General features: G+C 47.1%; 1 protein-coding gene across 1 annotated transcript; it reads right to left on the bottom strand.

Moving 5' to 3' along the window:
- Positions 1-1,893, bottom strand: LOC109754903 (agmatine coumaroyltransferase-1-like). The gene has a single exon (XM_020313794.4). The coding sequence runs from the start codon at positions 1,785-1,787 to the stop codon at positions 462-464; it is 1,326 nt and encodes a 441-aa protein (XP_020169383.1). The 5' UTR covers positions 1,788-1,893; the 3' UTR covers positions 1-461.
- Positions 1,894-15,112: the final 13,219 nt, after the last annotated feature.

The raw sequence follows: 15,112 nt of genomic DNA, 5'->3' as shown, positions 1-15,112 counted from the left end.
ATCCCTAGGCTGACCGGCACGTTTCATATCCAGCCCTACTTTAGACGAATATGGGGCGGCTCGGCGGTGTCCGTAACAGCCCAGCCCCAACAAAGATCACACCAAATCTTCCTTCCAACCTACCCAGTTTCCCTTGCTCCTCTTCTCTCTTTTCCCTCCTCTGTGCCGGCCATCTCCTAGCTCCGCCCCCATTCTTAGTCCCAGTACCGCTAACACCGGCACAACAGTCCTTCCATTCGTGTATATGAATATGAGACAAGACGAGAAGTCAGCAAATCATTTCCCTTGATCATGTTCACCATCTTCTGAATATTTTAACTTTGTTTATTTACTATCACAAAACATCATGTACAATTCAATCAAGAACTTGAAAAAAAAAATCTAGGCAACTAGCTATACATACACGGATCCAACATCAGGCACACATTAGCACATGCATGGCAGGTACGTGCAAAGCGGAGCTAGTCGAGGGTGTAGCAGCAGTTCTTGAAGGTGTTCATGTCGCGGCTCAAGAGTGGCACGTAGGCGTCCACGCTGCCATCGCCCAAGAAGGACGGCAGCAGGATGAGCAGGCCCTCCACCGGCAGGTAGCTGGGCATGAAGAAGAACGGCCGGCCGCCGCCGAAGTCCATGTCGTAGAACGGGATCCGCAGCCAGCTATCCACCTCGATGTTGGGGCTCAGCACCATCTCCGCCGCGTCGGCCGTCGCCAGAAGCCGCTCCTTCTCCACCGCGCCGGAGTTGGCGAAGTCGATGAAGGACTTGAAGTAGCCGTCGTTGATCCGGGCCACCTCCCGGCTGATGAGCTCCACCGCGTGCTTCACTGGTCTGGCCACGAGCTCCCCCGCCGTGGTGGTGGGCCGCGCCCAGAGGATGACGTTGCCGGTGTATCCGTCCGGCACCTGCGGGCTCATCCGCGCTCTCCCGTCCACCGGGATGGCGACGCTGGTGCTCTCCCCGCCGTCGAGCCCGCGCGCCATCGTCATGGTCCGCCACAGGTGCGCCACCACGCACTGCAGGGTGCTGCAGGGCCTGGGCGCGCCAGCCGACGCCTGCGCCTTGAGCCTGGAGATGAACTCCCGGCTGAAGTGCACCTTGTTCACCACCACCTCGTCGTCTTCGTCGTCGCCGTCTCCACAGACAATATCGTCGTACACCTTCTTGTAGGGTTTGAACTCGACGCCACGGTGCTCGTACTCGACGTGCAGCGGTTCGCGGGGTTGGAAGAAGGAAGCGCGGTCGTGCACCGGGACGGGGTCGATGGCGGAGCCGCGGGTGGCCTGGCTCCACGCGACGAAGAAGTTGCCGGTGGAGCGGCCGTCGGACACGATGTGCTGCGTGGTGAACCCCACGACGAGTGAGCCGCACGCGAATCGGGTGACCTGGATGAGCATGAGCTCCTCGGGCCCGTCGTCGCCGCTGGGGTGCAGGTTGAGCACCTCCGGCGTGGGCTTGAGCGGCATGACGCTGTCGAGCGCCACGTCGGCCGTCGCCTCCATGAACCGCGCGCCGGCGTCGTTGAGCATGATCGCGCGTTCGCCATTGGGGTCCACGCCGAGCCGCCCGGCCCACTCGCGGTAGTCCACCAGAGCCCTGGCCAGCCCGGCCTCGAGGACGGCGTTGGGCGGCGCCGATGCACGGAAGGCGTAGATCACCGAGATGTACGTGTCAAAGTTGGCCTTGTCGAGCACGGTGAGCGGGACGACGTCGGCGGTGCTGGCCGGAGCGACGCCGCAGGCGCCGTAGTCGGGCTTGACGGCCTTGGACGAGTGCACGGTGATCTTCATGTCGACAATGAAAAATGAGCGTAGAGGAGAGCTTAATTGCTTAGTCGCACGTACGTACTAGGAATCTTGGACGTGCGGTATGGGTGTTCTTGGGCAAAGGTACAAACATGGTAGTGTGTGATTATTGGGTGGTGAGGCTGGATGAGCAGATGTCTGAGTGTTATATAGAGAACTGGAGGGCGATGCATGCGTGCATGCATTTTGTGAATGTAGGATTAGCAAGCTAGCTAGGACGAGTCAAAACACATTTCCTGAGGTAGGTGGACGAGCGGATTGACAGACATTGTTTCTCTTGCGAACTGAGTTAAGTTGACCATGCATGCCATTTTCGCCCCGTCCAGAAGAGAAGAACCAGCACTTAGTAGTGGCAGCATCGTTGATAGTACTGGTGAGCAGAGGATGAAATGGGAACGCCGCATTGTGAATTTAGTACTCCCTCCGTAAAGAAATATAAGAGCGTTTACATCACTACTTTAGTGATCTAAACACTCTTATATTTTTTTTACAGAGGGAGTACTACACAACTTGATGTTTGAATTGATAGTATAATTTAGTACTACACAACTTGATGTTTGAATTAACAGTGTAGTACTTTTTTTCTGGAAAGGAGCAAAGACCCCGGCCTCTGCATTAGAGTGATGCATGCAGCTTAATTATTAAATAAAGGACATGGCTAGGTCTCAGTCGACTGAGATTTAATCAAGTCTCCGTCAAATGATATAGCATGTAAGAAGAAAAAAGAAAAACTGAAAACAAATTTTTGCACGAATCTCCATACAAAATCAAAGGAGATAGTATCGACTGAGACATAACAAAGTCTCAGTGGACTGATACTTAGCAAAACTATTAAATAAAAGCATGGAAACAAGATCTCAGGTCCTGTACTAGCTCACAAACAGAACCCAAAACAAACAAAATGTAGAAAAAGATGCCACATCCGGCGAAAAAATAGACTACGATGACTGGTCTAGTACATGCTAATGCATGCGTCCGGTTGATTGGTCTAGTACCATATGAATTTGAATTAATACATATCCCTTAACTGAGCTAAGTCTAGACTGGCTTCTAACCACGTTCAAAGGTCGGAACGAACAAATTACAAGGGCCCAGGTTTACCACTAATGAATGTTTACATTGACTCAATATAAAATGTTCCTAATATTTTAGTGGTGTTTGCCATCTATCCAACGAAAAACTCTCCCGAAGATAATGTCGACATGCTTATTTTACATTTTGTCGTGGAAAATTAGCCGCAAATGTATGACAAAGTGGGTGAAACAAAGGCCGAAACAGGCTAAAACGAGTTGGCCAAACGGGGTTGCCGTTATTCACCGCAATGCCAAACGCAACATAAATATCACATTTACAAAAATTGTCACCTTTGCACCCCATCTAACAAACTCGTTGAGACAGCCGTTATTCACCGCAATGCCAAGTGCAACATAATTATCACATTTAGGAAAATTGTCACCTTTGCACCCCATCTACTATTCATCTAAACATGATAGTACAACGAACATCAGAAATAATAAAAATTACATCCAGATCCGTAAACCACCTTGCAACGACTACAAGAACTGAAGCGAGCCGAAGGCGTGCCGCTGTCATCACCCCTCTCTTGCCGGAGCAAGGCAAAACTTGTTGTGGTAGAAAGTAGGAAAGTCGTCGTACTAAGGCCCCATAGGACCAGTGCACCATAACCGCAACCGCCGCCGATGAAGAGTAGCGTAGATCCGAAGAATCCAACGTGAAGGCACACGAACGTTAGACGAATGACAAACAGATCCGAGTAAATCCACCAAAGACGGATCAATTGAAGACACACCTTCACACGTCCACCAACGATGCTAAATGCATCACCGGAACAGGGGCTAGGCGGGAAGAACTCGGTTGTATTTATGTGTTGGCACCAAAATAGGAAGAGCAACCTACATCCCTGGAAAAAGTGAAAGCATAATTCATATTGGTCTGGAGGAAGGTATAGCGTTCACTCTACTTAAGATTTTAATAGTAGTATGTGAGTATATATATATATATATATACTTTGATCGGACGGTGAGGTTGCACGCATGAGCCAGAGCGATGCATGCGATGCGAGAAACCCTGCCCGTCACCTTCGATCGATGGATCGATACATGAAGTAGTATTTTTATTAATTAAGCGTGGCCAATGCATGTGCATGCAGTTGAATCTTGAAAGGGATGGCCAGAGTATGTTAGCTTTTTTTTGAATGTTGCAGAGTATGTTAGCTTATCTACGGTCTGAGAGTGAGAATTGCGCGGGTCAAACATCGCCTTACGCAAGCACGCTGACGGCTGACTGCTTCAACGAAACGACCGTCAAGGCCGAGCAAGAATGGCCGGTTCTGCCCTTCTTCCCTGATTGGAATCGTTGAGCTGAGCTGACCATGCAATTTTTACTCCTTTGCCCCTTGCGGAACAAGGAACAGTTGCATGTTCATCGCTGGCTGGGACTGGGAGTTGGTGAGCAGAGGGTCGATCAAGTCGGCATGCAGCGTTCAGACATTATACTTACTGTGTGCTAGTGTACGGGCCGTATTGCAGGCTTGCAGCATTGGTTCTTTGAACTAAGTGCGTTTTTTTTCAGTTGGTTCCGTGAGCAAAGCGATCCATGGTGGTCCATGGACCATTCTGAAATTTCTCTTTAGCCTGTTAAAGCATAGAAAAAATTGTTTAAAAATAGGGTGTGGTTTGCTCTCATCTATATGGAAATTAACTAAATCTCATCCAGTTGAACATCGACATGTGATTTTGTTTTCCTCTTCTTCACTTGTATTTTTTGTTTCTCGACCTTTTATTGTATTTTTATAGAAAAAATGTGACTAGTTGCGTGTCTTGGGGACGTGCAACTGTAACTTTTGCGTTGGTGTGCGAGCATGCAACTGTAGTCGTGTGTGGAAAAGGGAAAACAATAGAAATCCAGAAAAATATAAATTGGTCAAACAAAAAAGAAAAATTGGTATGAATCTCCCCATAAAATGAATAGTCTAGAGGCTTGATGGAATTTATTTAATTAATTCACAACTAGAAGAGAATTAGCAAATCTATTAAAAATAAGCTCATATGAATTTTTTTAATTGATGGACCACCATGTCTCATTGGGTTAGGGTGACTGCCAGGGTTGTGCCCAAGATAGATATGATGTGGCTGGGCATGACTTCATTGAGGATTGATAGTTTCGGGGTTGGGGTCGTCACAACCTTGTCGAAGGCATGATGATGCGGCTTAGAGCATCTACAGTCGGGCGCCCCCAAACCCGTCTCATATGTCCAGACAGACCGCCTGGACACTGGCATGTCACGAAATTTCGTCCAGACGGGTGCCTCAAAAGGGTCCCAAACGTCCGGACTGACTGGCACCCTCCAAATCCAGCCCAAATATGGGGCGGGCGGCGCTCGGGTGCGTCCGCCACGTCGGACCCGACCCCACCACAAATTGCACCAAATCCATCAAATTGACCTCCCGGATCCATTTGCTCTCTCATCTCCGCTTCCTCCTCCTCGACGTCTGTCTCGTCGTTCCGCCGCCATGCGCGCCCCGCAGCCATTCCTAGCCTCTGCGCCAGCACCTCCGGTAAAGCAGTCCTCTCTCCCATCCTTGCCGGCAGGGACGTCTTCGCCGGCCCGGACCCCACCGCGGTACATCCGGCAACTCTCTGGCTTCGCCTTGCCCTCTATGTGTTCGATACATTGTCTGACCGGATTTATTTATTTTTGATTTTTTAGGGAAAACAATGAATTCCGATGCTTCGTCCGACGAGGAGTATGGACTGACGGAGCTTGATCAAATTGTTCAAGAAGAGTTCTTTGATTCCTCGGATTCGGACGAAGAAGTGTGTTGGGGAATGTAGTAATTTCAAAAAAATTCCTACGCACACGCAAGATCATGGTGATGCATAGCAACGAGAGGGGAGAGTGTCGTCTACGTACCCTCGTAGACCGTAAGCGGAAGCGTTATGACAACGCGGTTGATGTAGTCATACGTCTTCACGATCGACCGATCCCAGCACCGAAGTTACGGCACCTCCGCGGACTGCACACGTTCAGCTCGGTGACGTCCCACGAACTCACGATCCAGTAGAGCTTCGCGGGAGAGTTCCGTCAGCACGACGGCGTGGTGACGGTGTTGATGAAGTTACCGACGCAGGGCTTCGCCTAAGCACCGCTACAATATGACCGAGGTGGATTACGATGGAGGGGGGCACCGCACACGGCTAAGAGAGATCAATGATCAACTTGTGTGTCTTGGGGTGCCCCCTGCCCCCGTATATAAAGGAGCTAGGGGGGAGGCGGCCGGCTAAGGAGGAGGGCGCGCCAAGGGGGGAGTCCTACTCCCACCGGGAGTAGGACTCCTCCTTTCCTAGTAGGAGTAGGAGAAGAGAAGGAAGGGAGAGAGGGAGAGAAGGAAAGGGGGGCGCCGCCCCCCTCCTTGTCCAATTCGGACTAGAGGGGGAGGGGGCGCGCGGCTGCCCTACCGCCCCTCCTCTTCTCCCACTAGGGCTCATTAGGCCCAATATACTCCCCGGGGGGTTCCGGTAAACCCCCGGTACTCCGGTATATGCCCGAAACCTCCCGGAACACTTCTGGTGTCCGAACATAGTCATCCAATATATCGATCTTTACGTCTCGGGCATTTAGAGACTCCTTGTCATGTCCGTGATCATATCCGGGACTCCGAACTACCTTTGGTACATCAAAACACAAAAACTCATAATACCGATCGTCACAGAACTTTAAGCGTGCGGACCCTACGGGTTCGAGAACTATGTAGACATGACCGAGACACGTCTCCGGTCAATAACCAATAGCGGAACCTGGATGCTCATATTGGTTCCTACATATTCTACGAAGATCTTTATCGGTCAAACCGCATAACAACATACGTCGTTCCCTTTGTCATCGGTATGTTACTTGCCCGAGATTCGATCGTCGGTATCTTAATACCTAGCTCAATATCGTTACCGGCAAGTCTCTTTACTCGTTCCGCAGTGCATCATCCCGTAACTAACTCATTAGTCACATTGCTTGCAAGGCTTATAGTGATGTGCATTACCGAGAGGGCCTAGAGATACCTCTCTGACAATCGGAGTGACAAATCCTATTATTGATCTATGCCAACTCCACGAACACCATCGGAGACACCTGTAGAGCACCTTTATAATCATCCAGTTACGTTGTGACGTTTGGTAGCACACAAAGTGTTCATCCGGTATTCAGGAGTTACATAATCTCATAGTTATAGGAACATGTATAAGTCATGGAGAAAGCAATAGCAGTAAACTAAACGATCAAGTGCTAAGCTAACGAAATGGGTCAAGTCAATCACATCATTCTCCTAATGATGTGATCCCATTAATCAAATGACAAGTCATGTCCATGGCTAGGAAACTCAACCATCTTTGATCAACGAGCTAGTCAAGTAGAGGCATACTAGTGACACTATGTTTGTCTATGTATTCACACATGTATTATGTTTCCGGTTAATACAATTCTAGCATGAATAATAAACATTTATCATGATATGAGGAAATAAATAATAACTTTATTATTGCCACTAGGGCATATTTCCTTCAGTCTCCCACTTGCACTAGAGTCAATAATCTAGATTACACAGTAATGATTCTAACACCCATGGAGTCTTGGTGCTGCTCATGTTTTGCTCGTGGAAGAGGCTTAGTCAATGGGTCTGCAACATGCAGATCCGTATGTATCTTGCAAATCTCTATGTCTCCCACCTGGACTTGATCCCGGATGGAATTGAAGCGTTTCTTGATGTGCTTGGTCTTCTTGTGAAATATGGATTCCTTTGCTAAGGCAATTGCACCTATATTGTCACAAAATATTTTCATTGGACCCGATGCACTAGGTATGACACCTAGATCGGATATGAACTCCTTCATCCAGACTCCTTCATTTGCTGCTTCTAAAGCAGCTATGTACTCCGCTTCACACGTAGATCCCGCCACGATGCTTTGTTTAGAACTGCACCAACTGACAGCTCCACCATTCAATAAAAACACGTATCCGGTTTGCGATTTTGAATCGTCCGGATCAGTGTCAAAGCTTGCATCGACGTAACCATTTACGACGAGCTCTTTGTCACCTCCATATACGAGAAACATATCCTTAGTACTTTTCAGGTATTTCAGGATGTTTTTGACCGATGTCCAGTGATCCACTCATGGATTACTTTGGTACCTCCTTGCTAAACTAATAGCAAGGCACACATCAGGTCTGGTACACACCATTGCATACATGATAGAGCCTATGGCTGAAGCATAGGTAACACTTTTCATTTTCTCTCTATCTTCTACAGTGGTCGGGCATTGAGTCTGACTCAATTTCACACCTTGTAACACAGGCAAGAACCCTTTCTTTGCTTGATCCATTTTGAACTTTTTCAAAACTTTATCAAGGTATGTGCTTTGTGAAAGTCCAATTAAGTGTCTTGATCTATCTCTATAAATCTTGATGCTCAATATATAAGCAGCTTCACCGAGGTCTTTCATTGAAAAACTCTTATTCAAGTATCCTTTTATGCTATCCAGAAATTCTATATCATTTCCAATCAACAATATGTCATCCACATATAATATTAGAAATGCTACAGAGCTCCCACTCACTTTCTTGTAAATACAGACTTCTCCAAAAGTCTGTATAAAACCATATGCTTTGATCACACTATCAAAACGTTTATTCCAACTCCGAGAGGCTTGCACCAGTCCATAAATGGATCGCTGGAGCTTGCACACTTTGTTAGCACCCTTTGGATCAACAAAACCTTCTGGTTGCATCATATACGACTCTTCTTCCAGAAATCCATTCAGGAATGCAGTTTTGACATCCATTTGCCAAATTTCATAATCATAAAATGCGGCAATTGCTAACATGATTCGGACAGACTTAAGCATCGCTACGGGTGAGAAAGTCTCATCGTAGTCAACCCCTTGAACTTGTCGAAAACCTTTCGCAACAAGTCGAGCTTTGTAGACAGTAACATTACCGTCAGTGTCAGTCTTCTTCTTGAAGATCCATTTATTCTCTATGGCTTGCCGATCATCGGGAAAGTCAACCAAAGTCCACACTTTGTTCTCATACATGGGTCCTATCTCAGATTTCATGGCCTCAAACCATTTTGCGGAATCTGGGCTCACCATCGCTTCTTCATAGGTCGTAGGTTCGCCATGGTTAAGTAACATGACTTCCAGAATAGGATTACCGTACCACTCTGGTGCGGATCTTACTCTGGTTGACCTATGAGGTTCGGTAGTAACTTGATCTGAAGTTTCATGATCAATATCATTAGCTTCCTCACTAATTGGTGTAGGTGTCACACGAACCGGTTTTTGTGATGAACTACTTTCCAATAAGGGAGCAGGTACAGTTACCTCATCAAGTTATACTTTCCTCCCACTCACTTCTTTCGAGAGAAACTCCTTCTCTAGAAAGGATCCATTCTTAGCAATGAATGTTTTGCCTTCGGATCTGTGCTAGAAGGTGTACCCAACAGTTTCCTTTGGGTATCCTATGAAGACACATTTCTCCGATTTGGGTTCGAGCTTATCAGGTTGAAGCTTTTTCACATAAGCATCGCTGCCCCAAACTTTAAGAAACGACAACTTTGGTTTCTTGCCAAACCATAGTTCATAAGGTGTCGTCTCAACGGATTTCGATGGTGCCCTATTTAACGTGTATGCAGCCGTCCCTAAAGCATAACCCCAAAACTATAGCGGTAAATTAGTAAGAGACATCATAGATCGCACCATATCTAGTAAAGTACGATTACGACGTTCGGACACACCATTACACTGTGGTGTTCCGGGTGGCGTGAGTTGCGAAACTATTCCGCATTGTTTCAAATGAAGACCAAACTCGTAACTCAAATATTCTCCTCCACGATCAGATCGTAGAAACTTTATTTTCTTGTTACGATGATTTTCCACTTCACTCTGAAACTCTTTGAACTTTTCAAATGTTTCAGACTTATGTTTCATTAAGTAGATATACCCATATCTGCTTAAATCATCCGTGAAGGTGAGAAAATCTGTTGCTCGCTCCATTGTTTCGGAGAACGGTGTTTTAGTCATCTTGCCCATGAGGCATGGTTCGCAAGTACCAAGTGATTCATAATCAAGTGATTCCAAAAGTCCATCAGTATGGAGTTTCTTCATGCGCTTTACACCAATATGACCCAGACGGCAGTGCCACAAATAAGTTGCACTATCATTATCAACTCTGCATCTTTTGGCTTCAACATTATGAATATGTGTATCACTACTATCGAGATTCAACAAAAATAGACCACTCTTCAAGGGTGCATGACCATAAAAGATATTACTCATATAGATAGAACAACCATTATTCTCAGATTTAAATGAATATCCGTTTCGCATCAAACAAGATCCAGATATAATGTTCATGCTCAACGCTGGCACCAAATAACAATTATTCAGGTCTAAAACTAATCCCGAAGGTAGATGTAGAGGTAGCGTGCCGACGGCGATCGTCACCTCGTCCTTAGCCAATCTTCGCTCAATCTGTAGTCCCCGTTTCGAGTTGCAAATATTAGCAACAAAACCTGTATCAAATACCCAGGTGCTACTACGAGCTTTAGTAAGGTACACATCAATAACATGTATATCACATATACCTTTGTCCACCTTGCCATCCTTCTTATCCGCTAAATACTTGGGGCAGTTCCGCTTCCAGTGACCAGTCTGTTTGCAGTAGAAGTACTCAGTCTCAGGCTTAGGTCCAGACTTAGGTTTCTTCTCCTGAGCAGCAACTTGTTTGTTGTTCTTCTTAAAGTTCCCCTTCTTCTTTCCTTTACCCTTTTTCTTGAACTGGTGGTCTTGTTGACCATCAACACCTGATGCTCCTTCTTGATTTCTACCTCCGCAGCCTTTAGCATTGCGAAGAGCTCGGGAATTGTCTTATCCATCCCTTGCATATTATAGTTCATCACGAAGCTCTTGTAGCTTGGTGGCAGTGATTGAAGAATTCTGTCAATGACACTATCATCCGGAAGATTAACTCCCAGTTGAATCAAGTGGTTATTATACCGAGACATTTTGAGTATATGTTCACTTATAGAACTATTCTCCTCCATCTTGCAGCTGTAGAACTTATTGGAGACTTCATATCTCTCAATCCAGGCATTTGCTTGAAATATTAACTTCAACTCCTGGAACGTCTCATATGCTCCATGACGTTCAAAACGTCGTTGAAGTCCCGGTTCTAAGCCGTAAAGCATGGCACACTGAACTATCGAGTAGTCATCAGCTTTGCTCTGCCAGACGTTCTTTAACGTCGTCAGTTGCATCCGCAGCAGGCCTGGCACCCAGCGGTGCTTCCAGGACGTAATTCTTCTATGCAGCAATGAGGATAATCCTCAAGTTACGGACCCAGCCCGTGTAATTGCTACCATCATCTTTCAACTTTGCTTTCTCAAGGAACGCATTAAAATTCAACGGAACAACAGCACGGGCCATCTATCTACAATAACATAGACACGCAAAATACTATCAGGTACTAAGTTCATGATAAATTTAAGTTCAATTAATCATATTACTTAAGAACTCCCACTTAGATAGACACCCCTCTAATCATCTAAGTGATCACGTGATCCAAATCAACTAAACCATAACCGATCATCACGTGAGATGGAGTAGTTTTTGATGGTGAACATCACTATGTTGATCATATGTACTATATGATTCACGCTCGACCTTTCGGTCTCAGTGTTCTGAGGCCATATCTGCATATGCTAGGCTCGTCAAGTTTAACCCGAGTATTTCTGCGTGTGCAAAACTGGCTTGCACCCGTTGTATGTGAACGTAGAGCTTATCACAGCCGATCATCACGTGGTGCGTGGTGTCTCGGCACAAGTGAGAGATCATCTTATAATGCTACCGTCAAACAAAGCAGAATAAGATGCATAAAGGATAAACATCACATGCAATCAATATAAGTGATATGATATGGCCATCGTCATCTTGTGCCTTTGATCTCCATCTTCAAAGCACCGTCATGATCACCATCGTCACCGGCGCGACACCTTGATCTCCATCATAGTATCATTGTCGTCTCGCCAACTATTGCTTCTACGACTATCGCTACCGCTTAGTGATAAAGTAAAGCAATTACAGGGCGATTGCCTTGCATACAATAAAGCGACAACCATATGGCTCCTGCCAGTTGCCGATAACTCCGTTACAAAACATGATCATCTCATACAATAAAATATATCATCATCCCTTGACCATATCACATCACAACATGCCCTGCAAAAACAAGTTAGACGTCCTCTACTTTGTTGTTGCAAGTTTTACGTGGCTGCTACGGGCTGAGCAAGAACCGTTCTTACCTACGCATCAAAACCACAACGATATTTCGTCAAGTTAGTGCTGTTTTAACCTTCTCAAGGACCAGGCATAGTCACACTCGGTTCAACTAAAGTTGGAGAAACTGACACCCGCCAGCCACCTATGTGCAAAGCACATCGGTACAGTCTCGTGTAAGCGTACGCGTAATGTCGGTCCGGGCCGCTTCATCCAACAATACAGCCGAACCAAAGTATGACATGCTGGTAAGCAGTATGACTTGTATCGCCCACAACTCACTTGTGTTCTACTCGTGCATATAACATCTACGCCTAAACCTGGCTCGGATGCCACTGTTGGGGAACGTAGTAATTTCAAAAAAATTCCTACGCACAGGTAAGATCATGGTGATGCATAGCAACGAGAGAGGAGAGTGTCTCCTACGTACCCTCGTAGACCGTAGGCAGAAGTGTTAGGACAACGCGGTTGATGTAGTCGTACGTCTTCATGATCGACCGATCCCAGCACCAAAGTTACGGCACCTCCACGGACTGCACACATTCAGCTCGGTGACGTCCCACGAACTCACGATCCAATAGAGCTTCGCGGGAGAGTTCCGTCAGCACGACGGCGTGGTGACGGTGTTGATGAAGTTACCGACGCAGGGCTTCGCCTAAGCACCGCTACAATATGACCGAGGTGGATTATGGTGGAGGGGGGCACCGTACATGGCTAAGAGAGATCAATGATCAACTTGTGTGTCTTGGGGTGCCCCTGCCCCGTATATAAAGGAGCTAGGGGGAGGCGGCCGGCCAAGGAGGAGGGCGCGCCAAGGGGGGTCCCGAACTGTGCGTCTAAGGCGGATGGTAACAGGAGGCGGGGGACACAATGTTTACCCAGGTTCGGGCCCTCTCGATGAAGGTAATACCCTACTTCCTACTTGATTGATCTTGATGATATGAGTATTACAAGAGTTGATCTACCACGAGATCGTAGAGGCTAAACCCTAGAAGCTAGCCTATGATTATGATTGTTGTTGTCCTACGGACTAAACCCTCCGGTTTATATAGACACCAGAGGGGGCTAGGGTTACACGGAGTCGGTTACAAGGGAGGAGATCTACATATCCGAATTGCCAAGCTTGCCTTCCACGCAAAGGAGAGTCCCATACGGACACGGGACGAAGTCTTCAATCTTGTATCTTCATAGTCCAACAGTCCGGCTGTCCGAGGACCCCCTAATCCAGGACTCCCTCAGTAGCCCCCGGACCAGGCTTCAATGACGATGAGTCCGGCGCGCAAATTGTCTTCGGCATTACAAGGCGGGTTCTTCTCCAAATTCTGAGTACCCGTCGAGTAGTGTCCGGCTTCCCATAAATGTTGCACTCCTTGGATTCCGCGCCTAATAATGGCTATCTTCCACGTGTCGGGCGAAGGCGAGAAGTCGGGGCATTTTTACACTTGCCACCCTAACCATGTGAGTAAATCGTCTATTTAAGGGACCGGGAATCCTCAGATCCAGATCACACCATCCTCCCTCAGCGAGTATCCATCGGAGCGCGCCCGAAAAAAAATCCATCCCATCATGGCCGGCCATCGCAGCTCCTCCTCTCGCTCCCCTAGCCCTCAGCCAGGCAATTGGAAGAAGTGTTCCGTCTCCCACAGACAGTTAGTAGAGTTACAGACCCAGGGGTTTCTCCCTCCTGCGTATATGGTCCCCGTCTGAGCCGGACTAGCCACTTACAATGGTGGGGAGCAAGCGGAGAGCTTTCCCAACCCATCTATGGGGGAGTGGGTATGCCTTGTCCCTTACTTATTAAGGGGACTTGGATTTCCAATCCATCAGTTCCTCCGCGGGCTCCTGGAGTTCTACGGCCTCCAGCTGCATAATTTTACTCCCACCTCCATATTACACATCGCTGGCTATGTCGCCCTTTGCGAGCTGTTTTTGGGCTGCGAAGCTCATTTCGAGCTATGGAAGAGGCTATTCTGCCTTGTACCCCCTACACAGGAGGGGTTAATATATCAAGTGGGCGGAGCCGAGATATGGCGCATCGCCGGGACTGGATACCTGTCCGGTACTCCAAAGAAGACATCCGAAGACTGGCCTTCGAAGTGGTTTTATATGGAGGACGTCCCCCTTCCGGACCCTGTTCGGATGGGCCTTCCTGAGTTTAATAACGCACCTTTGAAGAAACGCCGCAGCTGGCGCCCTCGGAGCCCCAGGAGGAAGATAACAAAGAGGTCCTTTACCTGATGGGCCGGATACAAACGCTGGCCAAATCAGGATTGACAATAATCGAGGTTATGTCAATATGTATAATGCGGGGGGTGCAGCCACTTCAATATCGGGGACAACCCATGTGGCACTTCAATGGAGAAGATGATGCCACCCGCTGTGGTCGTAAAGGTCCGGACTTCGTCGCTGCTCTAGCGAAAATACTGTCCGATTTATATAAAGGAGAGGAAGAGGAGTTCATCCGCATCAAGCCACGGGATGGATTCTCCATGTACAACCCCCCAAACTGGGTGAGCTGCTACTTTTTACTCCAGACCTTCCCGCATTCTTTGTCATAAATATTTACCTTGCTATTTCATAGCAGGAACTGTGAAAAGCTTGTTGGAAATATGCCCTAGAGGCAATAATAAATGGTTATTATTATATTTCTTTGTTCATGGTAATTGTCTATTGTTCATGCTATAATTGTATTATCCGGAAATCGTAATACATGTGTGAATACATAGACCACAACGTGTCCCTAGTAAGCCTCTAGTTGACTAGCTCATTGATCAACAGATAGTCATGGTTTCCTGACTATGGACATTGGATGTCATTGATAACGGGATCACATCATTAGGAGAATGATGTGATGGACAAGACCCAATCCTAAGCATAGCATAAAAGATCGTGTAGTTTCGTTTGCTACAGCTTTTCCAATGTCAGGTATCTATTCCTTAGACCATGAGATCGTGCAACTCCCGAAT

Source organism: Aegilops tauschii, chromosome 2, assembly GCF_002575655.3.
Source record: "Aegilops tauschii subsp. strangulata cultivar AL8/78 chromosome 2, Aet v6.0, whole genome shotgun sequence".
NCBI classification, from domain to species: domain Eukaryota; kingdom Viridiplantae; phylum Streptophyta; class Magnoliopsida; order Poales; family Poaceae; genus Aegilops; species Aegilops tauschii.
The sequence above is the reverse complement of the archived record's forward strand: the minus strand, read 5'-3'. Positions and strand labels throughout refer to the sequence as shown.

Excerpts from the sequence above, each read along its gene's own strand:
- LOC109754903 (XM_020313794.4), bottom strand. The coding sequence starts at position 1,787 with ATGAAGATCACCGTGCACTCGTCCAAGGCCGTCAAGCCCGACTACGGC.